The sequence below is a fragment of the Odocoileus virginianus genome, unplaced genomic scaffold (genome assembly GCF_023699985.2).
Source record: "Odocoileus virginianus isolate 20LAN1187 ecotype Illinois unplaced genomic scaffold, Ovbor_1.2 Unplaced_Contig_8, whole genome shotgun sequence".
In the NCBI taxonomy this organism is placed as follows: Eukaryota; Metazoa; Chordata; class Mammalia; order Artiodactyla; family Cervidae; genus Odocoileus; species Odocoileus virginianus.
In genome coordinates this window covers 1,071,511-1,097,805 of record NW_027224325.1, presented here as the reverse complement: position 1 = coordinate 1,097,805, position 26,295 = coordinate 1,071,511, and the positions used below count along the sequence as shown (strand labels likewise).

Below are 26,295 nucleotides of genomic sequence, written 5' to 3'. Positions count from 1 at the left end.
GACAGGCCCAATCATTTCAGGTATTGTCTTTAGTGACATATCTATTCAAATCTTCTGCCCATTGTTAAACTGGGTTTTTTGTCTTCTGAGTTGTAGGAGTTATGTATCACAGGTACAAATGCTCTACATATTAATAAATATACGATTTGAAAATATTTTCTCACAGTCCATGGCTTGCTTTTTTGTTTTTTAAAATGGGATATTTTGAAGAAAGGTTTTAATTTTTGATGGAGCCAAATTTATAAAAATTTTTTTCTTTCATAGCCATTTTTCTAAGAAATCTTTGCCTATCTTAAAGTAAGAACGATCTTCTGTTTCCTTTTAGAAAACCTCAGACTTTCAGTTCTTACACTTAAGCCCATGATCCTTTTAAATTAATTTTTGTATACAGTGTGAGGTAAGAATTAAAAGTTTATTTTTATATATGTGGATATCCAATTGTATCAGCACCATTTGTTGATAAGACTATCATTTCTTGTTGAATTGTTTTGGCATCCTTGTCAAAATCAATTTATCAAGACTGTAAGGATTTATTTCTAGATTTTCTATTCTGTTCCATTGATCTATCACTCATGTCAATACTATACTATCTGAATTATTTATAGCTTTACAGTAAATCTTGGATCCAGTGAAGTGAAAGTTGCTCAGTCATATCCAACTCTTTGCGACCCCATGGACTATAGAGTTCATAGAATTCTCCAGGCCAGAATACTGAAGTGAGCAGCCTTTCCCTTCTCCAGAGGATCTTCCCAACCCGGGGATCAAACCCAGGTCTCCAGCATTAAGCAGATTCTTTACCATCTGAACCATAAGGGAAGCCCTTGGGATGCAGTAAGCCTTCAAATTCTGTTCTTCTTAAAGTTATCTTGAATGTTCTAGGTCTTTTGCCTTCCTGATCAACCTTAGAACTAGCTTATCAATTTTTACCAAAACAAAAAGAAGACTGCTGGAATTTTAAAGGGATTATAATGAATCTATAGATATTAATATATTTAGAGGATTGCCATCCTAACAATGTCAGGCCTTTCAGATCCCAAACATGAAATGTTACTCCATTTCTTCACATCTTTAATTTTTCTTAGCAATGTTCTGTAGTCTTCAGTGTACATGTCTTATGTATGCTATGTTAAACTTACTCTTAAGTATTTTACTATTTTTGATACTACTATGAATAAACTGTTTTCTTAATTTCACTTTTAGAACACTCATTGCTGGTATACAGAGATACAAGTAATTTTTCTATATTGATTTTAAATCTAGAGGCCTTGCTAAACTCATTTATTGTTAGTAATGTCTTAGCACTTTCTAAATATGGGATCAAGTCATCATGAATAAAGGCAATTTTCATTTTCTTCTGCATCTCAATGCCTTTCACTTCTTTTCCTTGCTTTACTGCACAGGCCAGAATCCCTAGTACAAAACATGTTAAGAGCAGACATCTTGCTTGTTCCTGATTTGAGAGACAAAGCACTCAAGTTTTTAATCCCTAACTATAGTGGGTTTTTAATAAGCATCCTTTGACAGACTGAGAAAATTACTTACTATTTCATCAGTAATGGGCACTGAATTTTGTCAAATGTTTTTAGTCTCTACTAAAAAGATCATGTGGTTTTATCCTTTATTCCATTAATATGGTATATTATATCATCTTCAAATTTTAAACTAATGACACATTTCTCAGATATCCCACTTGGTCACAGTAGATAATCCATTTTGTATGTTATTGAATTTGGTTTGTGAATATTTTATTAAAGATTTTTACATTTTGGGGCCAATGCATATTTTTAGGGCAAATTTCTTTTTTTAAAAAATAAATCAGTATTATAGTTATTAAAAAATCCATATTGTATCTCAGGCAGGACTTTTTTCTTTCAGTTTTATTGAGATATAATTGACATACAACACTGTATTAAGTTTATGGTACAGAGCATAATGATATGACATATACATTATGAAATGATTACCACAATAAATTTAGTGAACATCTACCATCTCATAAAATTTAAAAAAATAGAAAAAAATTTTTTTTCCTTGTGATACAAACTCTTAGGATTCACTCTGTTAACAACTTTCATATATAACATATAGAAGCATTATTTATGTTTATCATGTTGTACATTACATTCTTAGTACTAATTTATCTTATAATTAGAAGTTTGTATCTTCTGACTGCCTTCATCCAATTCCCCCTCCCCCTCAACTCCCCACCCCTGGTAATCACATACCTGATCTCTTTTCCTCTGAGTTTGTTTTTGAAATATCATTGACCTAAAAGAGTTTGTTATACAACATAATAATTTCATATCTTTATACAGTTCAGGATGATCACCAAGTCTAATTATCATCTTTCCATGCAAAGATATTACATAATTACTAACTATATTCCCCACACTACATTTCACACTAGTGACTCATTCATTCTGCAACTGGAAGTTTGAACCTCTTAATCTCCCTCACCTATTTCTTTCCCTTTGTAACCCTTCTCTGGCAACATCTGTTTACTCTATCTACATCTATAGCTTTTTTTGTTTTGTTATGTTTGTTCATCTATTTTTTAGATTCCACATATTAAGGGAAATCATAGAGTTTTTGTCTTTCTCTATTTCACTCAGAATAACATCCTCTCGGCCATTCATGTTGTCACAAACAGCAAGATTTCATTCTTATGTAACAGTAATATTCCATTGTATATAGATACCACATCTTTATCCATCCATCTGTTGATGAGCACTTATATTGCTTCCATTATCTTAGCTATTGTAAACAAAGCTACTGTGAACATAGGAGTGCATATATCTTTTCTAATTAGTGTTTTTGTTGCCTTCAGATAAATACCCAACAGCAGAATTGCTAGGCCACATGGTTGTTCTATTTTTAATTTTTTAAGGAATCTTCGTACTGTTTTCCATAGTGGCTGCCCTAATTTACATTTCCACCAAGTGCAAAAAGGTTCCCTTTTTTCCACATCTTCACCAACAACTGTAATTTATTGTCTTTTTGATAATAGCTCTTCTGCCATGTGAGGTGATATTTCTCTGTGGTTTGGATTTGCATTTCCCTTATGATTAATATGCTGAACAGCTTCTCATGTGCCTGTTGATCATCTGTATGTCTTCTTTGCAAAATGTCTATTCAGATCCTCTGTCCATTTTTTAATAGGTTTCTTTTTTTGATGTTGACTGGTATGAATTTTTTGTATATTTGGATAAAACATTTGTAAATATCTTCTCCCATTCATTAGGTGGTCTTTTCATTTTATTGATAGTTTCCTTTACTGTGCAGAAGTCTTTTCGTTTGTTGGAGCCCTCTTTATTTTTGCTTTTATTTCCCTTGACTGACGATATGTATCCAAAAAAATATTAATATGACCAATGTCAAAGACTGCACAGCCTATGTTTTCTTCTGGAAGTTTTATAGTTTCAGGTCTTACATTCAAGTTTTAAATCAATTTTGAATTCATTTTTGTGCATCATGTGAGAGAGCAGTCCAGCTTGAGTCTTTGCATGTAGTTTTCAGCTTTCCCAATACCATTTATTGAAGAAACTGTCCTCCTCTCATTGTATATTCTTGCCTCCTCTGTTGTAGATTAATTGCCCACATAAGTGTAGGTTCATTTCTGGATGTTCTATTTTATTCCACTGATCTATCTATCTGTTTGTGCCAAACCATACTGTTTGGATTACTGTAGCTTTGTAGTATAGTTACAACAAATTCTCTGGTGCTGTCTTTGTAATCAGGGTAATACTGGTCTCCTAAAATGAGCTGGGAAGCACACTTTCTCCTAGGCTTTATGAAAGAATTTGTGTAGGATTAGTGTATTTGTTCTTGACCTAATTAACTGTTATTTATCCTTCAGATCTCATTTGACACATCAATTCTTCAGGGAAGGCTTCTCTGACTTCCTTGACTAGGTCCATTTCCCTGTTATAACAGCTTGAAAATAATAGCTTTCTTTCTTAGCATTTATCACAAAGCAATTTTTATTCATTACTAGGATTAATTTTACTATTGTTTTGTCTCCCACATTACCATAAGCTCCATGAAAAAAAAAAGTTGAATGTTTCTGTTCATCATTATACAGACATATTGCCTAGCCTACTGCCTACACATGATAGGTAGCTGCTAACAAATATTTCTTAAATAAAGAATACATGAACATTTGTTTTAGTTTTATTTTTTATATTTCTTCCCCTTTATTTTGACTTATTTCTGATTCTTTTCATATTAGCTTGAATCATTGTGACTCTTTCTTCCTAATCAATCTAGACATTTCTTTTGTTAATATAGGCATTTAGAGTGATATAATTTCATCAAGCATTGCTTTGGAAGCCCTCTACAAATTTCGTTATAACTACATTTTTATTTCTATCCTCCATAAAAACAGATATGATGTGCCTCCTCTACTCAAAACCATACAATTTTTTTCATTTTCTATAATATAGTGTCTAAAGTTCTTAGATCAGTGAACTCAGCTCCAAACTGCCTTATGATATATCATCTCATTTACATACCTTATACTCCGACCAGATTGAGCTACTTATTCTTCCCTTATACAATTGTTATACTTCTGTTTGTAAATACTTTTTCTCCTTGTAATCAGTACCTAGCAAAATGCTTTAAACATAGTAGCTCAATAAATGTTTGCAGTACAGTGCCTACCACTTTTCATGATCCAAGTTAAGATTTTTTAAATTTATGTTTTTTATAACCTTGAATTATATTTTTATTATATAATTTCTAATTTTATTATATTGTCATCTGATGTTAGTTTTCAAAAATCAGTATATTTGTGTAATCTGTTTTAAATTGCATTAAATACTTCTTTGTAAGCTATACTTTTGTCAGTTTTCATCTAAGACTTAAACATACTTAAAAACATGGCTTTTCTCCCACCACCATTAGATTGTGAAATTCATGAAGGCAAGAACCATGTGTGTCTTTGCTGACTGTATTGTTAGCACCTGGGAGGCCTTGGTACCTTAACAGCAAATTTTAGAGTTCTCTTTAATTTTATTCTTTCCACTGCTAAACTAAGGAGGTGTTACGATTACCTTATGAGAAAACAATGATTAAAAATATACATAATAGGTGGGCTTTAATCGAATACAGAAACACTAAGTTCCTAGTATGAATCAAGATGTTCTAAAAAATGGGATACAAATGCAATTCCTGTCCTTGAGGTCCATGAAAACACACAGGTTAACAAATAACACAGGATACAGTGTACCAAAAGGAGGGTATATATAAAATGGCATGGAAATAAGAGTTGTGGAAATATTTAAATCAGGTAGAGGAAAGAGGTAGGTAAAGAAGCTGTATAGCAGGAAGTAAAATCTTTTAAAGCATAAATAAACCAAAACCAGTCAAACTACAGGACTTTTTCAAGATCACAAAGCTAGAGACAGCTCACAAAAGGAGATCCAACCCCTAATACTGGGCGCTTTCCATTATACCAGGCTTAACTACTCACACTTTTTGGAGCTCACCAAAGAACAACAGGACAGGATTTGAGAGCTACAATATAAAACTGGAGGATTTATTCATCCTAACCCCATCTCCTATTAATATAAAACATCAGAGACTATACAAAATTGTGAAAAGTTAGCCAAGTACCATGTATTTCTAATAATTTCTTAGCTGATTGGCTTATAAAAAGAACATGCCCTGAAAGTATTTCAGCTGAGATTTAAATGTCCCAGCCCAACCAATCTGACTTGGGGATAAACAGAACAAACTATTAAGTTGTACTGGGCTTCCCAGGTGGTGCTAATGGTAAAGAACCTGCTGCCAATGCAGGAGACATAAGAGACATGGGTTTGATCCCTGGGTTGGGAAGATCCCCTGGAGGAGGGCATGGCAACCCACTCCAGTATTCTTGCCTGGAGAATCCCATGGACAGAGGAGCCTGGTGGGCTACAGTCCATAGGGTTGCAAAGAGTCAGACACAACTGAAGCAACATAACACACAGACATAAATATTTTTTTACTGTTAACAGAGGGTCTAAGGAAAGATCTCTTAAAAAGAAAGGTCCAAAAACAAGAATCTGCCAGCCATTATTCAGTACTTTCCAAGGAGGTAAGAGCCTAAATCTGTAGATCTAAATATTAAGGTTAATAGACATTCTTTAAGGGCAGGATGGTCTTGAGGCTGTTCCACATCTCTCAAGACTATGCAATTACATATGGCTACCAAGCAACAATTCCATGACTAAATTTGCAACACTCCCATTCCCCCAACCCCCCCACTCCCGCAACACATATTGATCCCACAGCTCTGGTTTGGGAACATTAGATTATTTAACCCTTCCTTCCCCTATTATAAATTAATAAGCTGGCATCTGAATTACACATCAATTTTGGTTGCTTGGTTAGCATGAAGTAACTCCAAGAAACTGCTCAGATCCAAAAGGAGTGTAGAAAAACATTTAAGAACCTGAAATACCTAAGATCATACTCTAAACCAGTAACTGAAAAAGTGATTCAGGTAACAAATGGATTTTATTTGACTTGCAGAGGAAGAAAAAGAGGAAGAGGGAATGGGAGGGGTGGGGGACGAAAGCCAAGAGTAAAGGAGAAAAGGAAGGAGGAGAGAGGTGAGGAGGAGGAGGTGCTCTAAAAAACCTGGATAGTTCATTTTCACAGCTTCACCTGAAAACCTTGAAGCTCTAGCAAACTGGCCTTGTATTACCACAACTAACTCTTAACTACGCCAGTTAAAGAGCTATAGTTCCGTTTATACTGGATATTTGATTTCAAATTGATCATAGACCAATTACCCCTTTCTGTTCCTCTCATACGGAGGCCAAATGTTAATCGTCATTTATCATCCCACTGATACTGTTGTTTTCCTTATAAACTTCAAAGAACAAAGAATACCTTAGTGGATAAATGCAGTTTTTTTTTTAAAAAGTAAGTACAGGGCTTTCCCTGACGGTCCGGTGGTTAAGAATCTGCCTTGCAATGCAAGGACATGGGTTCCATCCCTGGTCAGGGAACTAAGATCTCACATGCCACAGAGCAACTCAGCCTGTGTGCTACAACTACTGAGCCCTTGCACCGCAAATAGAGAATCCACGTGCCGTAATGAAAGATCCCCCATGACACAAGGAAGATCCCACATGCCACAGCTCAGACCCAACACAGCCACATAATAAATAAATATATTTTTTTTAAAAAGTAAGTACAATCCAGTACTTACAACACATTAATGCAGTAAAACAAAGTGGAAAAAAAAAATCAAAGAAATCAGTTTACCTTAATCTGAGTCTGTTCGATTGACTTTTCCCATATCTGCTGATCATATGCTCCAATCTGAAATAAGAAGCAGGCTACTTAAATGATGGAAAGGAAATTCTTTTACTTAGGCCAAGTCTCACAAAAGTCATGAAACTATTTCAAGTGTCTATATGGTATCTGGGAAATGTCTGTGCTTTTCTGAGGCTAGGATAAATTATTATTTCCAAGGACTATTTCCTTCAAAATCCCAAACTTAGCTGGAAGCAATGTCCAAAATATTTCAAATTAAATATCTTAAAAGATATTTCCACTTAAAAAGTATCAGAAAACTAAACAGAAATAAAACAGGCAGCTCATTAAGATTGCTGACAATAACAGTCTGATCCGTGCAGATAAAAGTTTTATATCTAAAAAAACAGCAATTTGATGAGAAGTAAAATCTCAGAGCACTGCTGTGACACTGTGAATGTAGTCTGGAGACAGGAGGTTGAAAATCTCATGCGAGGACCTGGAACTGAATTCAAAAGACCTCGTGACCTTGTACACTAGGCTTTCCATTTGAGATACCATGTAAGAATACACTGCACTACCAAACTCATTAAAAACTAACATGATAGGTATTCTTTGTGGGAGCTTTCTGCAGGAAGCATGCTTTACAAATAAAAATACACTGATATTACCTTCTTTTGGTACCACGATATAGCATCTCTTTCATTTGAGGCCATCTGTGTCTCCAGCCAGAGAACGGGATTTTCACTGAAAACGAAGGAGAACCAGTCGGTGAGTCCAGTAGTTTAAAGGTACTTTCCCAGTTTGGATAGAAGTCAAAAAACGCTTCTCTCAGCCTCTCCATAAGCTGCTGACCGTCTCGTTTTCCGGCTGTTTGCCAGGAAAAAAAAAAAAAACAAGAGCATACCAAAAACAACAACATCAACAACAAAAATCCCTCTGGCGCAGCGGCGACCGGAGCCTCTCTCAGAGATTTTGTGCCGGTGTGTTTAGGGATGCAGGAAAGCAAGAGAGGAGGGGAGGTCGGTGGAGCTGACCCGCACCCTACCTCCTCCGCTCTCCAAGGTCCGGCACTCACCTGGTGACCAATGCCCCGCCGTCCGGCGGCCGGGACCTTCCTTCTCAGTGGCCCCGGCCCGCCCGTGAGGCAGGGGGCGAGGCGGCGGACCCTGCAGGCCGCATCTTCCCCCCGAGGCAGAGACGCCGGCCGGGCCGTTACCATGGAGACCACGGAGGCCGCCCCAACCTCGGAGGCAGCCGGCTGCCCAGCGCCCAGACGAGGGCAGCCTGCTGCCAGAGAGCCGGCGCCCTCCAAGCCCGACCTATAGGGTCATCGGACTGACCCTAAAATAACCAAACAATGAACTGAGAAAGGAGGGCGATAAAAAGTGAAGGAGGTATTCGCTAGACTGCCAGTCGCTACGGCAACGGCCGAAGGTTTTGTGCCCGGCCGGAAAAGTCAAGTGCAGAGGTCCCAAGGGCCCGGGTGGCAGCTGCTTCGGGGCGGCGGGCACGCGTCCTCGCCAGGCCGGGCCGGGCCGGGCCGTGACTCAGCCGACCCAGACCTGGGAAGCAGCAGCAGCTCCGCAGACCACGGTGCAGCCGGGCTGCAGCTTCCGCTTTCCGGGGTTTGCTGTGAAGTTGGCTCCGCCCCCGGCCCGGGGCCTTCCCGCTGAGCCTCCGCCAGGCTTCGGGACCGAGGGGCTGGGGAGCTGCACCGCGGCGGTAGGGGCCCCCGAGCAGCTTCCGCAGCTCACCCTTCAGGTCACTTCTTCAGAAATGACTTCCCAGCCATCCATCTAAAGGAGGTCGGTCCAGATATTTCAATAGTTCCCTGTTCGTTTCTTTGCAACACTCGGCTTTCCTTGTGTTTTATATTTCTTTGTGCTTCATTACTTACTGTCGGCCTTCCTCAATGGGCTGGGGGCACCATGAGGTCAGAAGCTAGGGCCTGGCACGAGCCTGGCCTACAGTTTCTTAACCTTTGCTGAAGGAACAAATGTTTTCATGAATTTACGCTGTTCTGCAACGAAAGACCTGGCAATCTGCGGCTTATTAAATCCCTACCTCTCCCGCCTCCCAACAGCTCTGGGACTTCAGCTTTCTGGGTGCTCAAGGGTAAATAAAGGAAGAGAGGGGCCAAGGCTTAGGACAGTTCCAAGGCACTTTCCCAATTAGGATAGGGGCAGGTGGCGAGCGGAAGAACTGTTTGTAGGTTAAGAATTCAAGCAGGCTGACAGAGGTCAGGAGAAAGGACCGGTCAGATGAATATGTAAGAACAGGTTAAGGTTTTAAGCAAGCTGCTTTTCTTCTCCTATACTTTTTTTTTTTTGGCCATTAACGGAACACTGAACTCTAACGGTGATTCTAACCTCAATTGAAGCAGTGACCTTGCTTGGCTAGCAATGGTAGCATTTGGGTCCGTTTAAAGCTAATGAGACAATGATTAGACCAGTCTGGAAAGCCTAAGATGGGCAGTTGTAAATGTTTGCTGGCTAACTTCGGATTAGCTAGGAAATCGACATAAATGGAAGTTACTATTCCCGTTTCACGGATGAGGAAAACCTACCAAGATAAAAGTAACTCCCACAGAATAATTTAAAATCATTTTACCCAGGCTTATTTTTATATTCCACACATTGGCAGTGGTTTCCTTTCTGCTTTTGCTTCTTGACAGCTTTTCCTGTCCTTACAGCTAAAATTTCTGTTGGGTTTCAAGAGGAACGTCTGATTAAAGAAAAGCACGGGAAGAATGACTAATCAAAAAGTCATTTTATGTGTATCTAAATATTTGCTTTAAGACGTAAAATTAGACTAATTAAGCATTTTACTTTATTAGCACACAGAGAGGCTTTAGGGGGAGTTCCTGGAATAACTGCAATCAGGTAAAACTAGGGAAAACTACTAAGTAGCAAATCGTCTTTCAGGAGCCCCATGCACAAAGCTACCGTGCTCCCCAAGGCTCTTACTGAACAGAGCATGGGCTTTGAGCCCACAAATGCCTGCTCCCACTATGTAACTTCAGGTAATTTATTCGGTCTAACAGCCTGTTTTCTCACCTGTATTACGGAGACTGCATTGTTACCTTCCTACTCAAGGCTGTGATGATTAAATGTTCAGTTCAGTTCAGTCGCTCAGTCGTGTCCGACTCTTTGCGACCCCATGAACCACAGCACTCCAGGCCTCCCTGTCCATCACCAACTCCCGGAGTCCACCCAAACCCATGTCCATTGAGTCGGTGATGCCATCCAACCATCTCATCCTGTCGTCCCCATCTCCTCAACAGTTACTCAAAAAACATCAGTTCCTTTCCTTTTCCTTTCCTAATCATAAGCAAGGGCTATCAGTGCTTAGGAAAGGTACCTTAATTAATGAGAAGTTCACACAAATAAGAACTGATGAGGAAAAAAACCACTGAGTTATGTCACTTAATACAGCAATGAAATCTGAAAAGTCTGTAAGAGTATGTTCATTAACTAACACTGCATGCATGTACTTTCAAAAATACCAACATCTCCAGATCAAAAATTTAAGACTGTTCTCTCAGATATAGAACAATTTATGTGGTTAAGAGGGTTAACTGCCACAATGCCAAGCATAGTTTTCCTTCTTCCCCACAAACTAACTGCCTCTTGATATGGATGAAATTTTACCCTGGCATCTATAACCTTTTCCTTAGAAAAGTCAAGATTTTCTAAAATAGTACAAAATAAGAGAAAACAGAGAAGAGAGGGATAAATACTTTAAAAACAGGTTCCGGGGTAGCTAGAATTCATATGTGCTATTCATTTTGTCATGAAACATCAGTAAAGGACAAATCAGACTTTGTTTATTAAAAAAATACTTTACAGGAAAAAAAAAACTATGCATTCCATTGTCCTATTTTACAAAGAAATAGCTTAACAATTTAACACACTTAGACAGCTACAAAAAAGCACTGTGTTAAAAGGATTATTATTCACACAAATTTAGATTTAAGACTATTCATTAAAAACCTTTTTAAAACACTCATTAATGTCAATAAACAAACTAAGGCCACAAAACGCAAATAGTCCGCCAGGCAAATTATACATTTCATCTATATGCAAAGACCTCTTAGATAAATTAAAGCCACAGGAAAAAAAAGTCTTAGCTGCCAATCAAAATGGAGTTTAGTCACAGAAAACACTATTACATGAAAATTTACAACATGTGATAGAAGTAGTACATAAGTTTTTTAGAGAGAATTGAAAAGTGCTATATTAAGAGACACTGGTCTCAACTACATGCACAAGTGAATCCTAAAAGATGTATGAAGAAAATGGAAGGCCATAATATTTATGGAGAGATACTTGCTTTTAAAGCAACAAACTTTCAGGATGAGGATAGGTCCATGTGCTAAAGAAAAACATCTGTCTTGTACATTTCCTCTACTTACTGCATGACCAATAAATACAGCGACAATCTGTTTTTAAAAAATTAATACTTAGCAGAAATATGAACCTCTGGCATGTACTAGTGAAAGTTTCTTTTTATAAAACTTGTAGCAATGATAAAAAGACACAAACTCAATTATTCTAAAGATATAAATGCAAATAAATTTTAATGGCAAATACAGATGAAAATAAATGATCTAATAATGAGCTAATAATAATTAAAAATATATGCACTAAGGATTTTTTGAATGTTAGTCTTGTTCCTAAATTAGCTTTCATTCTAGACAGTATTTATAGAGGGAAAAACTATAAGCAAAAATCTCTCCAGTCACTAAGCATGAACTTTTTACCTATTAAGACTGATGCAAAACATCTTTTCCTAAGGTTTAGTAAATAATTTGATAAGCTCCTTTTTCCCCCTACAAGAGCTTTTAATATTAGTCGTTATTCCAGCTGTCTCTAAGGGGAAAGGGGACCTTCCAGATGTCTTTTATTTCAAAGTATTAATAATAAAGTACCAGTGAAACAAATCCTAAGTATTAAATTAGCAAATTAAAAGTACAGTTAAGCCGAGGAATTCATTTTGTAAAGAGTTAAAACTTTGGAGGGGAAAGCAAATCTGTCATTTTTATTATTATTGCTTTATGAATTTGGGCTACTTCTTTGAATCATAATCCTACTCCGAGTACATCCTGGTAATTACAGTATAACTTCTGGGGTAAGGGGAAGACTTTTCTCCTGATTAGTTGAATACCATAAAATCATTCTAATTACTAAGTTAGGAATACTCATTTACTGGATCCTTTTCCATAAGCACATTTAAAAAATATCCCTCTGCTCCACAAAATACTAAAACTTATAGCCACATTCTGCAAGTAATCTCAAAAGAGTTGGCACAACGGATAATATACCAAAAAGGAAGATCAGCTTAAACTTCAGTTACAACTTCACTGCCATCACTACTTTACAAATCAGAAGACGCCAGATTGTTCCATGCCTCACTCCACCAAACCAAATAATTTAATGATTTTAGAAAAGTTGCTATCATTTGTATCGCTAAACTAGGATACAGCTTTAAAGCAGTAACAAACTCAAAACTTGCGCTTTTATATTCATCAGTCTTTCAAGCATGCTATTAAAATCTAATACTCACATAGGACATTCAGTTTCCAGATACATTACTAGCTAAATGTTTCTCTCTCGGTGCTATTGCAGTTCTAACATACAAGGAATTTATTAGTACATGATTTTAAACATCGCTATACCCTTTCAGTATGTTATATTGGAGTTGAGGGTAGAACGCTTTATAAAAAGAAAGGGGGCTCTGTCTTTGATTGAAGGCCTTTGCGGATCCGCTGGCTCCTGATTACACACAGTGCTGGCTGTCAGGAGACAGTCTCCTTGTTTATTAGCGATGACCAGCTTAGATGACAGATGGCATTTGCTGGATGGCAAGTGGGAGATGGGGAAATCGGATCTTGGAAGACAAGAAAAAAATAAAAAGTTTTTGCTTTAACAATCTTGTTCTTCATGATTATTTTGAAAAGCAAATGTTGCCTGAGAAGAATTTTACTTTGCACAGCCTGGTAAAGCTCTATGAAATTCTTCTGGACAGAAAAACAAAAACAAGAAATAACCCAAACCCACATACTCAGTGATTCACCCCCTCCCCCTAAAATAACAAAAAACACCCTCAAAGGCAGGTCCCTTAAAAACTAGTCTTGGTAAACTAGAATTTACCCTAAAATTTATACCCAGGATTTCGAAACACCCCTGCAATAATCACATTACTCTTCATACCATTCTAATTACCTTATTTACAAAGATAACTAAAACCAACATCACTTCCAATTCATAAATGGTTTACACTGAAATGTTTCTCTATTTGTCTTCATCCTTTGTAACAGAGAATACATACATATACATATATATAAGGAATAATACAGATTCTAACTAATCACTGCAGTATTTGCTGATGGTTACTTTTCTATCGGTTTACACAGTGACCTCTATACTTTGCTAATATGCGTTTAACTACACAACAATATTGCACAAAGTAATATTTATATAAGATTTAACCTATTTCAGAATATTTTAGAGAAAATTCATATTTGTATTTCAAAAGATGCAGCTATGTTTCCATGGTGACAGACGTAATAAAGCAGCATCTTTTTTTGCCTATGTTAATGTAAATATTCCAAATCTCACTCTCCAGGAAAAAAAAAAAATCTCCAAATTGCACTATAACCAGGTAGATACAAGAATCTGGCCTTAGGTGTGGGGAGTACTCTTCCTTTAATAAGCAAAAGGCCTATCATATTATTAACTACGAGAAAGTGAAATGTGTATCACATTAACATTCTAAAATAACAGAAAGTTAAGACTACACTAGCTATATGAACTGTGCCTGTTCAGAAAAAAAATTGTTAAATATTCAGGCACTAATAAGGATTAGGCTACCTGAAACTCCAGGATGAAATCTAGTGCCATATTCTTTATTAGACAGTAGCAACACAGAGCAATAATAAATAAACCCAGGTATTCACCAGTTGAAACTGTGAACTGAAGTATCTCAATCTTTATCATGAAGAGGTTGATGCTAGGTGACAAAAATAGTTTTTCCTAAGTTTCATGCACAAAATATGGCAGCCTCATCTGAAAAATAGATATCATTCTATAAGTTTGATACTCATGATCAGTTTAGGAAGCAAAAGTCTCCACACAAATTGTGAGGATGCTAGGAAGCAGAACAATATAGAGTATCATGTCAACATTATCTCTTTTACCCAAAATATCTTCCATAGTTACCAAGTATTCTAGAAGAGATTAATGAACCATGGAGAATGAATGACCAAGGACTATTCATCTTTAGATATTTTTAATTGAAATATCCACTGGGCTTTAAATAACAGATACAAAAAAAAAAAAAACCAGTTTGGATCAGAAAGTGCTGTGCTTTCTCTTTTGTTAAGAAATCAGAGAGCCACTGAACTCCTTAGAAACTACCTGCTCTTTATGGTTGAAACTAAATAAATGACTTGCCCATGTACAAGATGCAGGACCTCTTTCCTGCAACCTATGCCATTTTTACCATAGAAATTGGAACTGTGCCATAAAAGCACAAGTACTAAATCATGAATCTGATCTTCTATCATAAAAACAGCAAAAATGGCAAGAGACAAGTCAAGATAAAATTAAAGGAAGTGAATTAATTTACCAAATAAGAATCTGTTATTCCAGAGAATTCTCATTTTGATTTGAAGAAGAGATTGAATTGTTACCTCACACCTTAAAACAGAAAGTAGCAGCAGACCCACTATTACATACTGTACTAACGGGATAAGATACAACTCTTAACTTTGCATAATCTGTGTAAAAAAGATATGCTTGACATTTGTGGAATGTCATTTCTCTTTATAGAATTATAGGCAAGATTTCTCCAATAAAACTTAACTTAAGCCAGTTATAAAACTATAACTTCACATCAAAATTTAAAAAAGTTAAAAAATGTGTTTGAATATATACATGTCACACAGGAGTGCCTGAATGGTCCTGTAGACTGTGTTGCTGGTCAGAGTCCAGTCTACTTTCCACCTTTAACACTGGAATAGACTGAGTCATCTGATCTTGCTGTAGATTAAGTTCAGATGAAGGTGGGAAGGACGATGAAGCAGTTGTCAAAAGCTGCGTCTCTGTGCATGTTTCCTCAGATTCAGTTTTTATCCTCACACACTGGGAGTCAACTTCTAATTCTTGCTTTCCAGTTAAATCAGAGTCCACATTAGAACTGCCTTCTGTGTTCTGAGAGGCATCCACAACAGGGTGATACTGTTTAAGCCTTATATGCCAGGCTAAGCTGCACACTGCTGACACTGTTTTGAACTGATGAATGACATTTCTAGGGATGAAGTAGATATCATTGTCACACAGCTGAATTCTAGCATAACGAATGCCTTCCCGCCTCATTTGGTTTAGTTTTGCTTCATCCACCCACTGCACACACTAAAAAGAGGAAAAAAGTTTCATGAGATTTTAAAGTAAAATATGCAAAGATTAATAAGTCAAATAAAATAATCAACACAGGAAAACAGTAGGTTCAAATTAAAGCCAAACAATACTATACAATATACAATTTACTACAATTCCTGAGATACATTTTTCCTCATATGTTACTACTTTTCTAGTAACAAAGTACAGGTTAAAATTAGGACTGGCCTACAGAATCATTAAATAATTCAAAAAGCAACTAAACATCAATATTCTTAGCCCCATGCCAGGGCAACATTTATCTGTTTCTTTCACTGTCTTCCAGCCTTTTGTAGGTGAGGGCACACAGTGCAATTTAGTTAACAGCTGAGACTGCTCATGGCCAAAACTGAGCATCCTGGGTCCTCTGACCACCTCAGGCCCACTTGGCATCCCAATGACTGAAGGGAGACCCTAAGCATTCTGGTTGGGAAGCTCCATTTTAATGATCTTCAACATCCTCCACAAACAGCTTTTAAAATGAAATTAAATTCACTATACCATGTATCCAACTAAAAGATAAAATGCAAAATTAAATAAGTACAGATACTTAATTTCCAAGATCTCACTCAAAGAGCAATGAAAAAGCAAAAGTTCTTACCTGGGAAACTGGAGGTTCATGAAGGTCTAACTGAAGTCTCTGTACAACATCAGTAAAATCCTCAGCATGAAAACAAATCACATCTTTGGTTATGCGAGGTTGATCACTCCTAAGATTGACAAAATTAAGTTTTAGAAACAAGTATCTCATAATGGAAAAGGATGACAATTTCAATCTTCCTGTTCCTGGAACTGCTACACTAGCAAAGAAATAGATGCATAACACCTAAGGACAAAGTTTACATTTGTTTCTTTTATCAACTTAAAAAAATAAAACATCAATAAAGTAATTTTTAAAAAATTAAAATCAGCTGTTATAAAACTTAAACATCAATGACTAAATCATCTAACCACTTTGCCCCACCATCTCCATGCCACCAGACGTCATCATCTTGACAGAAAGAAATGGACAGAATACATCTCAAACACAAATACCACACATTCCAGTTTTCAAAGTATAGAGTAGGAAAAAAAATAATCTTTAACTTAAATTAAATATTACTGTCAACCTGTGATTGAACTCTAATTCTAAAGATCAAACCAAACTCTACAATATTGAAGACGCTAAAGGCATAAATATGAAAAACAAAATAAAATACAGCTTTTAAATATGCTCTGAGCCTTGTTAAAACCAGGCCCTAACTGAGTGTAGAAGGGTGCAACCTCTAAGAAAGCTAGTATAGCTGTTGCTCCCAAAATTAAAAATAGAATTACTATATGATCTAGCAATTTCATTTCCGGGTATATACCCAAAAGAATGAAAGCACGGGTATGAAAAGATGTCTGTTCATAGAAGCCAAAAGGTGGATGCAACTCAAGTGTCCACTGACAGACAAGTGGACAAACAAAACATAGTATATACATATAATGAAGTACTATTCAGCCTTTCAAAGGAAGGAAATTATGACACACGGTACCATATGGATGAACCTTGAGGATACAATGCTAACTGAAATAAGTCAAATCACAAAAAGACAGCAACTGTTTGATTCCATTTATATGATGTATTTAAAGTGGTCAAATTCATAGAGTGATGTTCGCCAGGAACTGGGGGAGAGGAGAAAGGGAAGTTACTGAATAAAAGGTATACAGTTACAGTTCTGCAAGATGAAAAAGTTCTAGAGATTTGTTTACAACAATGTGAATATATTTAACATTACTACACTTAAAAATTGTTAAGATTTCATTTTAATTTTGTTACGTGTATTTTACCACAATTAAAACTATTTCCAACTTTTCAAATTGGTTAATGCTGCCTTAAGAAAATGTGGACTCAATCTTGCAATTGAGGTCCATTAACTTACCATTCACCAAACTGTACAGCTTTCAAAACCCCAACAGCAGCCGTACTCTGCCAGTCAAACCCCTGACCTACATGATCAGCATGAGCTCTTGTCCTGTCTTCAAAGAGGACTTCCCGGGGTTCACTGGTCCGAGGTAGGTACTGGAGATTTTTAATTTCATTCATTGATCTGTAGTCAATTTGGTTTCAAAATAATGAGGAGGAAGAAAGCAGCAACATAAAAAATTAACAGCAGTAAGACAAAAAAGTCTACTAAAATACCAAATCTTAAATGAGGGTTGAGAAGGTTCAGCGATTTCGATCATCAGCATCTGACATGCCATAGTGTAATGCTGAATGGGGTGACCTCCTTTTCTCAGTCATGATGTCTTGATAATATGACAGCTGTTATCCTGATCTGGCACAAATGTGGTGTTTGAATATACAAACACTATAAATAAATAGACAAATATATATAGCTCTCTAGCATGTACATACTGCTCTATTTAAAATGGATAACCAACAAGGACCTACTATATAGCACAGGGAACTCTGCTCAATGTTATGTGGCAAGCCTGGATGGAGAGGAGTTTAGGGGAGAATGGATACATGTATGTGTGTGGCTGAGTCCCTTTGCTGTCCACCTGAAACTATCACAACATTGTTAATTGGCTGTACTCTAACATGAAATAAGAAATTACCAAAAGATGAGTTGCCTAGTAACAGAAAATTTGATTCAGAATTCAAGGCTGTATGTTTCTTATACCTGGAGTCATTTTTAAGTCTCAAAGCATTCTACTAGACTTAACTGAAGATGGCAACCTGAGCATCTACATCTCCTTCCACATGAAAATGGAAGTAAAAGACTTCAAGTTAATGCAGTAAGGGTGGGGAACAGAAGTGAAGGAATGGATGGGATTATAGATGAAACAGAACTGGCTATGAATTGGTAACTGTTGCTATTGAATACATGGGAGTTTACTACATTATCTTCTGCTTTTTGTGTGCTCAAAACCTTCTAAATATAATCATCTAAAGGTGACAGTAAAGGAATGAATGTTTAGCAACAAAAGAAAATGAATCAGTAAATGAACACCATCAACACATTTCTGGAAGATGATAAAGGTGTTTCTGGACTAACGAAAGTGAGGCGAGAAAGCTACAGGGCTGGACTCAACCAGAAGGGAACGGCAGCTCAAAGGTTAATAAAATGAGGATAATGGACAGAAAGAAAGTACAGCTGAAAAAAGAGCAAGTAAAGTGAAATTCTGCAAATAAACCTGTCACCTGCCACTCCAGTGGCAGAAATGTGGTCAGGTATTTAAACTCATACAGAGGGCAGTGTAGGTGACCCACCAGCATTTATCTCTGACCTTAATTTCTTTGAAAGAACTCTAGTTTTTATTAGGTCTCTGTCCCTACCCTCATTCACAAGCTGCAGAGATGGATCCTGATGAGTTCTGGCAAACTATGTTAAGTTCATTCCCCTTGCCAGTGAATGATATAAGAATAAGCACAAACCAATTCTGGCTAGCAATATGAGAGGAAATCTGCTAAGACTTCTGGGAAGCTCCCTGGCTCCTAAGAAAGTCGTAAAAGAAAACACTCTTTTCTTTCTTTAGCTCTAACCAGATCCAGACGTACACCTAGAACTGCTATCGCCATCCAGCAGCAACCATAGAGGAAGCCACTGTAAACAGAGGGCCTAGGCAGGGAGAAGGACAGAGGAAAGTGAAGGAAAAGACCTCGTTCCTCGCTGACAACACTGAGCCACTGACTATAAGCTGCCTAGAGTCAACCTCTCTGAACTTCCTGAAACACAAGACAACGTTTTATTTTATGAACCAGTTTGAATCAATTTTGTTGCCTGTACCAAAACCATTCTGATAAAACTTTCAGCCAAAAAATCCTGCATGCTCTTTTCTAAACACATCGAACTTACTATATAAACTCACACAATCCTCTGGCATTTGGACATATCCTTTAATGTCCACTTCTGTGTCTGTTAACTCTAAAGTGAAACCTACCTATTGACAAGCCTTACTGAAATACAAAAAGCATGCCCAGTAAGCCCAATGCTTTTATTTCTAAATAGAAACAAGTCAACCAAGAATCACCAGAGACGTGAAGACAGTCTATAGCAGCCTGAAAAACACCAAAATAAACAACACTGAAATTTAAGAATTTTGTCAGAAGACAAATGTCAAGTAAATGCACCAAAATCGAAAGCGGAAAGATAATAAGAAATATGAGGATAATCAAACTGGGAGATCTATTATTCAACCAACAGCAGTTTCCAAAACCAATGGTTTTGGTTACAAGCAACAAAAGAAACAAATAATAGAGAAATGAAGAGATTACTGAAGCAACTAAACAAGAAAAATTTCCAGAAATGAAAGAAGACATGAATTTTTAACTTTAAGGAACCCACCAAACAACAAAAAGGATTAAAACATAAGAATAGGAATTAAAAACCCAAGCACAGATGTGTCATTGTGAAACTAAGCTCCCAGAGAGGAAAAGAAAATAGGTTACTTACAAAAGAACAATGATGACACTGGCATTAAGATTTCTCATAAACAATATTAGATACCAGAAGACATTGGGGCAATGTTAAAATATCCTAAGGAAAATACACCTTGTAGACTCCAGCTAAACTACAGGTCATATTTAACAACAGAAAAAGAAATTTTCAGACATTATGATCACTCAATACCTTCATTTTCTTAGACTATAATGAGTATGTGATCAAGCAGAAAAAGAAATAAACCCAGAAAAAAGACAACCGTAAGTTAAAGTAGAAAAGCATTAAATGGGAACTACTAGGTAGATAACTGTGAAATAAGCTTTTCACACTGAGGTGAAAAAACACAGAGCTCCAAAACATTTCCAGGTAAAAAGGGATGTATTAGACCAGATAGTATGGTTGAAATTCTGGATTCTTGAGGGTATGATAAAAGCAAAGAATGCAATGTAACTAACAACAGTCTCCCTCAAAGAAGCTATTTAAAAAAAAAAAAAAAGCCAAAAAGAAGCACTAGCCAAAGCCATGCATAAAGCTAGTGTGATTTTAGAAAGAAGTCTTTGTGACCCCCTTGGACTATAGCCCCACCAGGCTCCGCTATTCATGGAATTCTCTGGGCAAGAATACTGGAGTGGGCTGTCATTCCCTTCTCCAGGAGATCTTCCCAATCCAGGGATTACAGGTCTCCTGCTTTGCAAGCAGATTCTTTACTGTCTGAGCTACTAGGGAAGCCCAATCTTAAACAACAGAAAGAATAGAAGGTATTGGAAATATGGTCAAGAAAAGTGTATAGAATCCCCTCAAAAAAGGCAATCAGAAACAATAAGAAAAACAGAACAATTCAAAAATAACCAGCAAGATCCAAATATGAACCAAACTAAAATGTGGCATGATTTTCAGTATCTAGGTGAAATATAGAAAAGATCCTTTTGTTTATTATTCCTTTGAGTGACAACAAACCACTCGAACCTTAGAATAAACGAATTTTAGCCTCCAATAAACTTGCTATCCATATTACTTTAAATGCCATTTACTGACTTTCAAATTTTAGAATACTCCTCTTGACAAAGCATAGAGAGCCTAATTACAGTTTTAAAACAGAAGATGAATTAACGTCAACAGTGTATAAGCAGAGTTGACAGAAAGCGCCAGGGGAGGAAGGGGCTGGAGGAAGAGGCGCTGACTGTCTGGACGAGCCCCAGCGGGAGGAGCCCCTGCCCAGCGTGCCGTGGGGGCAGAAAACACTCGTGCCGCTGGTGAAAAAAGGTCCTTGCATCTGGAGGAAAAGCTGGCCAGGATTTTTTTTAAATTATAAACCCCCTATACTGTTTGATGTTTTAAAACCCTGTGCATATATTTCTTTAACTCTAGAGTTCATAAATTTAAAGATCATCTTCATTTGCAGTGCCCTTGATAACTAAACAGCTTCTACATTAATTTCATCATTTTCAGCAACAGGACATTCTCAATAACACATAAAGATGACATTACTGTTTAAATTCTGATTTACTCATTCTAATTCAAAGTGCTTTTGATGCCTCTCTTAAGAATATATAATCCCAATAAAAATTAAATTGGATAGTACCTCAGATTAGTGGAGAAATAATAAATTGTTAAATAAACAATGTGGGTACAACTGTCTAATTACTTGGAAAGAATGTTAAACAGAATCTCTCCCTCTATACTGAAATCAACACCAGGTTAAATACATAATACTGAAATCACATGTAACTAGGAGAAAATGTGAGTATTTTGTAACACTAAATGAGAGAAGGCCTTTCTAAATTTGCCACTAAGAAAAATCTCAGAGGAAAAGATAAATCTGACAACATATGAATACAACTTTCTGTAAGTAAAGAGAAAAGAAACAACATCCCAATGGAAATATAAGTAAAGAAAATTAAAAGGGTATCACAGAAGAAATTCAAAACCCTCAAAAAAGGCAAATTAAAATAACATATTTTTGTCTCAGATGAAAAAAGAGAATATTAGTGGAGGGTACGGGGGAAAGGGTACTATCTTACTATGTGGGTGGAAATATAAATTGGTACATTTCTGGAAGTCATTTAGAAATCTGTAAATACTTTGAGCCTTTAGCAATTTCTACTAAGAAAATAAACATGCATATACACAAAAAATATCTACCTACCTACCTACCTACCTATCAACCAACCAGCCAGTCAACCCACTAGCCAGCCACAATGATGTACCATACATGTTTAGCAACTGGCTTTAGTGGGGGAGATGGCTGATTTGTATTAGGTTGGTGCAAAAGTAATTGTGGTTTTGCATTGTTGAAATTTGCCATTTGATATTGGAATACATTCTTAAATAAATGTGATTATGTTATACATCATTTTAATGTGCATTTCTTGCTTTATGTTTTTTGCTAATGACTTATTACTTGCTGTTTATTTTATATTTATTTTAGACTATAGAAATAATGTTAGACAAAAAGCACATTTGAGCAATTTTCTTATTTGAGTTCAAAATGAGTTGTAAAGCAGGAGACAACTCGCAACATCAACACATGTGGCACAGGAACTACGAACAAACATAGAACACAGCAGTGGTTCAAGGGGTTTTTGCAAAGAAGACAAGAGCCTTGAAGATGAGAAGCACTGTGGCCAGTCATTTGAAGGTGACAGCAACCAACTGAAAGAATCATCAGAGCTGATCCTTGTATAACTACACAAGAAGTTGCCGAAGAATTCAACCTTGACCGTTCTATGGTTATCTGGCATTTGAAGCAAGTTGGAAAGATGAAAAAGCCCGCTAAGTGAATGCCTCATGAGTTAACTGCAAATCAAAAAAAGCATCCTTTTGAAGTGTCATCTTCTCTTACTCTACACAACAATGAACCATTTCTCGATTGGATTGTGATGTGTGACGAAAAGTGGATTTTATATGACAACTGGTGACAACCAGCTCAGTGTTGGACCGAGAAGAAGCTCCAAAGCACTTCCCAAAGCCAAACTTACACCAAAAAAAGGTCATGGTCACTGTTTGGTGGTCTGCTGCCGGTCTGATCCACTACAAGTTTTTGAATCCTAGCAAAATCATTACCTCTGAAATCATGGAAAACTACAATGCAAGCAGCTGGCACTGGTCAACAGAAAGGGCCCAATTCTTCTCTACAACAATGCCTGACCACCCGTCTCACAACCAACACTTCAAAAGTTGAATGAATTAGGCTACGAAGTTTTGCCTCATCTGCCATATTCACCTGACCTCTTGCCAACCAACTACCACTTCTTCAAGCATCTTGACAACTTTTTGCAGGGAAAATGCTTCCACAACCAGCAGGAGGCAGAAAATGCTTTCCAAGAGTTTGCTGATCCCCAAGCATGGATTTTTATGCTACAGAAATAAATAAACTTATTTTTCATTGGTTGTTGTATGTTGTAGTACACTGGTGGTTGTACAGCTGTTGTTGACTGTAATGGTTCCTATTTTGACTAATAAGGAGTGTTTGAGCCTAGTTAAAATCATTTAAAATTCACAGTCCGAAACTGCAATAACTTTTGTACCAACCTATAGCTTATTCGCTGATTTCTGTGTTATAAATACTCCCAACATGGCCAATTTCAAGCTATTCATGTGATCTCACTCAATGTGGAATTACGAGGCTAATATTGGCCCTATTAGCTGGTATAAACTGGTTCCAGCACAGCACTGTCATGTTTACCAAGTATCATTCATCAACATACTAAAAAATTTACACTAATAAAGAATTGGTAAAATAAACCGTGATACAACCATACAGTCAAAAAACTACATAGTCATTTAGAAATGATGATATGGCTGCATCTTAATAAGACACATTTTTAAGTAATAATCATGTAAAGAAGGAATTCATCTGTGTACAAAGAAAATTTATGAACGAATATAGACCAAAATTTGAAAGGTTAACATGCCTAAATGAGTGGGATTATAGATATTTTTTGCCTTTTTACTTTTTTTCTGTTATCTGGTGTTTGTTTTTTAAGTTTATACCAATCAGGAAACCAAACAATTATTTCCTTTGGGGAAAGATTATAGAATAAAAAAATATATACAATACTTAAGAATTTAGAATATCAAGATTCATCATTATGAGGTACAAAAACTGCTGTGGTTTAGCAATGTGCTGAAGTTTTGGTTTATTGCCATGTTCTATCATGCTACCACCTTGTGTTTATAGTTTTTATAAACTATTTTCATAATTATCGCCAAGTACTAAGGTTATCCATACTTAACTCTAGTATTACTTTTCTTTGAGTTTTAAAGTAAGGTCTAAAGCTAATCTGTTAAAACTCATTTTGGAGTACTTAATATTGAGTTCCTATTTCCATAATCTAAGCAAATATATGCAATATTCAGTCTCATTAAATGACATTTGTTCTCACAGTCCTAAAGTAAGTTAATCTACATTTGTTTTAAACAAATTTTGCTTCAAACAAAAAAAAATGTTAGGCCAATATGAATTACTATACATCACTGGTTTTACTCAGCAAACACCGATCACTTGCTATGTGCTATGAAGAATTAGACTGTCCTCAAAAAGGTTAAAATTTATAGTAAAAACCAAAAACTTGTCAACAGATTATTAACAAACAGAATGATGTGTGAGCACAGAGAAGGGAATGACCAATTGTTTAAGGGAACAAAGAAAAGTTTCACAAAGGAAGTGACATCCAAGTTGAGTTTTGAAAATTCATTAAGAGTATATCAGGTAGAAAGGAAGATGATGAAGGGATGCTACTCCAAGTAAAAAGAGCAGGGCAAAAGCACACAGATGTGAAAGACCATGGTTTAGAAACAGAATTCAGTGTGACTGGACCAGACTAAAAGCAGATACACCTAGAAGAGATACTTTCAGAGCCAGATGATGACAGAACCTTGTCAACCACACAAAGGAGTTTGGACATTTATTCGCAGGCAATTAGAACCTAGGTTTTAAGAATAGAAGGATTTTTTTTTTTAATTTTTAAAAGGATGCCTCACTCTGGTATCTGTGTAATGAGTGAACTGGACTAAGGAACTGACAACTAAAAGAGATTTACTTAAGACAGCTCTTTAAATAAATCAGAAAAAAATGGTTTTCAAACTGCTCAACTCTCAATCATTTCTATAAGCAACCAACTAAAAAAGGGCTTTTGTTGATCTGAGAAAAACCACTGTTTACCGTCGTCTTTTGAAGGGTGACTTTGGCATGTCTGCTGTAGGGATCATCTGCTCTCCTGGCCTGACCCACATGATGGGCCCATCATCACTCTGGGACCTACACTGGAGTCGAAGGCTGGAAAGTGTACCCCAGGGCAAAGTCATCTGGAAGTCAGAAGAATAAGTCACGTTAAAGGAAATTTTTTAGATTACTTACAAGTTAACCCCTCACATCCAAAAGAAAGCTTTAGGAAGCTTATTTTGTGTGTGTATAAGAAGAAAAATAATGCTGTATTAGATAGTAATTTATATGTAAAAAAGAATCAGTGAAGTTAAGTATTTTACTTAAATAATTTTCTGAACATTTATCTTCAAAATATGGGATAAAACTGAATTTTAACAGATAAGATTAGCTTGTGTATGCATGTGTTTAGTCACTCTGTCATGTCTGACTCTGTGGCCCCAGTGACCGTAGCCTGTCAGTCTATCCTCTGTTCACAGAATTTTCCTGGCGAAAATACTGAAGCAGGTTGCCGTTTCCTCCTCCAAGGAATCTTCCTGACCCAGGGATTGAACCTGCATTTCTTGTGCCTCTTGCATTGCAGGCAGATTCTTTACCACTGCGACACCTGGGAAGCCCCTACAATTAGCTTAAAATTTTTTAATGCAAAGTATCCATTTAAATAGTGATCAGAACTTTAATAATCTGAAAAACACTCACTTTCAGAAATGGTGATTCTTCTAACATATCAAGGAACTCTGGGAAATAATCACCAACTTCTTCATCTACTGCTCCAACGAGACTTATCTGCCGCATAGGACCTGCTCGGTAGGTGCCACAGCAGTATGTCCTGTTGACCTGAGATGAAACGAAAGGGGGGCGGAAAGGAGTGAAGTATACTATAAGAATCAGGACAGCGTATTGTTTCCAATGTTCCTATTTCTTTTACATACTAAGAATTCAATGGTCAGTACCTTGGATAAAATCAACAGTTACAGAAAGGCACCCTGGCACACTGACAAATATATTGACATATGAACCACAAATAGAAATTCCA

The 26,295-nt window shown here is 36.6% G+C and overlaps 2 protein-coding genes and 1 long non-coding RNA gene across 10 annotated transcripts in view; 1 reads left to right on the top strand and 2 right to left on the bottom strand.

The window, feature by feature from the left end:
- Nucleotides 1–8,862, bottom strand: part of PHTF1 (putative homeodomain transcription factor 1) — a 73,541-nt gene extending 64,679 nt beyond the window's left edge. For 3 of the 5 annotated variants that reach the window (XM_020907990.2, XM_020908022.2, XM_020908014.2), the window contains exons 1-3: nt 8,324–8,861; nt 7,917–7,992; nt 7,255–7,311 (exon numbers count right to left, since the gene is read on the bottom strand). In XM_020907990.2, coding sequence (XP_020763649.1) covers nt 7,255–7,311; nt 7,917–7,961 — 102 coding nt within the window. In that variant the 5' untranslated portion in view covers nt 7,962–7,992; nt 8,324–8,861. Of the gene's footprint in view, nt 1–7,254; nt 7,312–7,916; nt 7,993–8,323 lie in introns of those variants that run through there. The other 2 variants (XM_020908007.2, XM_070463868.1) reach the window with 2 other exon arrangements.
- Nucleotides 8,863–11,052: 2,190 nt separating this feature from the next.
- Nucleotides 11,053–26,295, bottom strand: part of RSBN1 (round spermatid basic protein 1) — a 43,099-nt gene continuing 27,856 nt past the window's right edge. Inside the window, exons 3-8 of one of the 4 annotated variants that reach the window (XR_002316672.2) lie at nt 25,959–26,096; nt 25,260–25,402; nt 17,591–17,758; nt 16,288–16,396; nt 14,207–15,662; nt 11,053–13,137 (exon numbers count right to left, since the gene is read on the bottom strand). Coding sequence is in view for 3 of the 4 variants with exons in the window: in XM_070463865.1 (XP_070319966.1) it covers nt 15,189–15,662; nt 16,288–16,396; nt 17,591–17,758; nt 25,260–25,402; nt 25,959–26,096 (1,032 nt within the window). In the remaining variant the exon portion in view is untranslated. Of the gene's footprint in view, nt 15,663–16,287; nt 16,397–17,590; nt 17,759–25,259; nt 25,403–25,958; nt 26,097–26,295 lie in introns of all 4 variants that reach the window. The other 3 variants (XM_070463865.1, XM_070463866.1, XM_020907974.2) reach the window with 3 other exon arrangements.
- Nucleotides 17,635–23,480, top strand: LOC110146952 (uncharacterized). The gene is made up of 2 exons (XR_011486384.1): nt 17,635–17,723; nt 22,524–23,480. It is a non-coding gene; the product is annotated as an uncharacterized lncRNA (long non-coding RNA).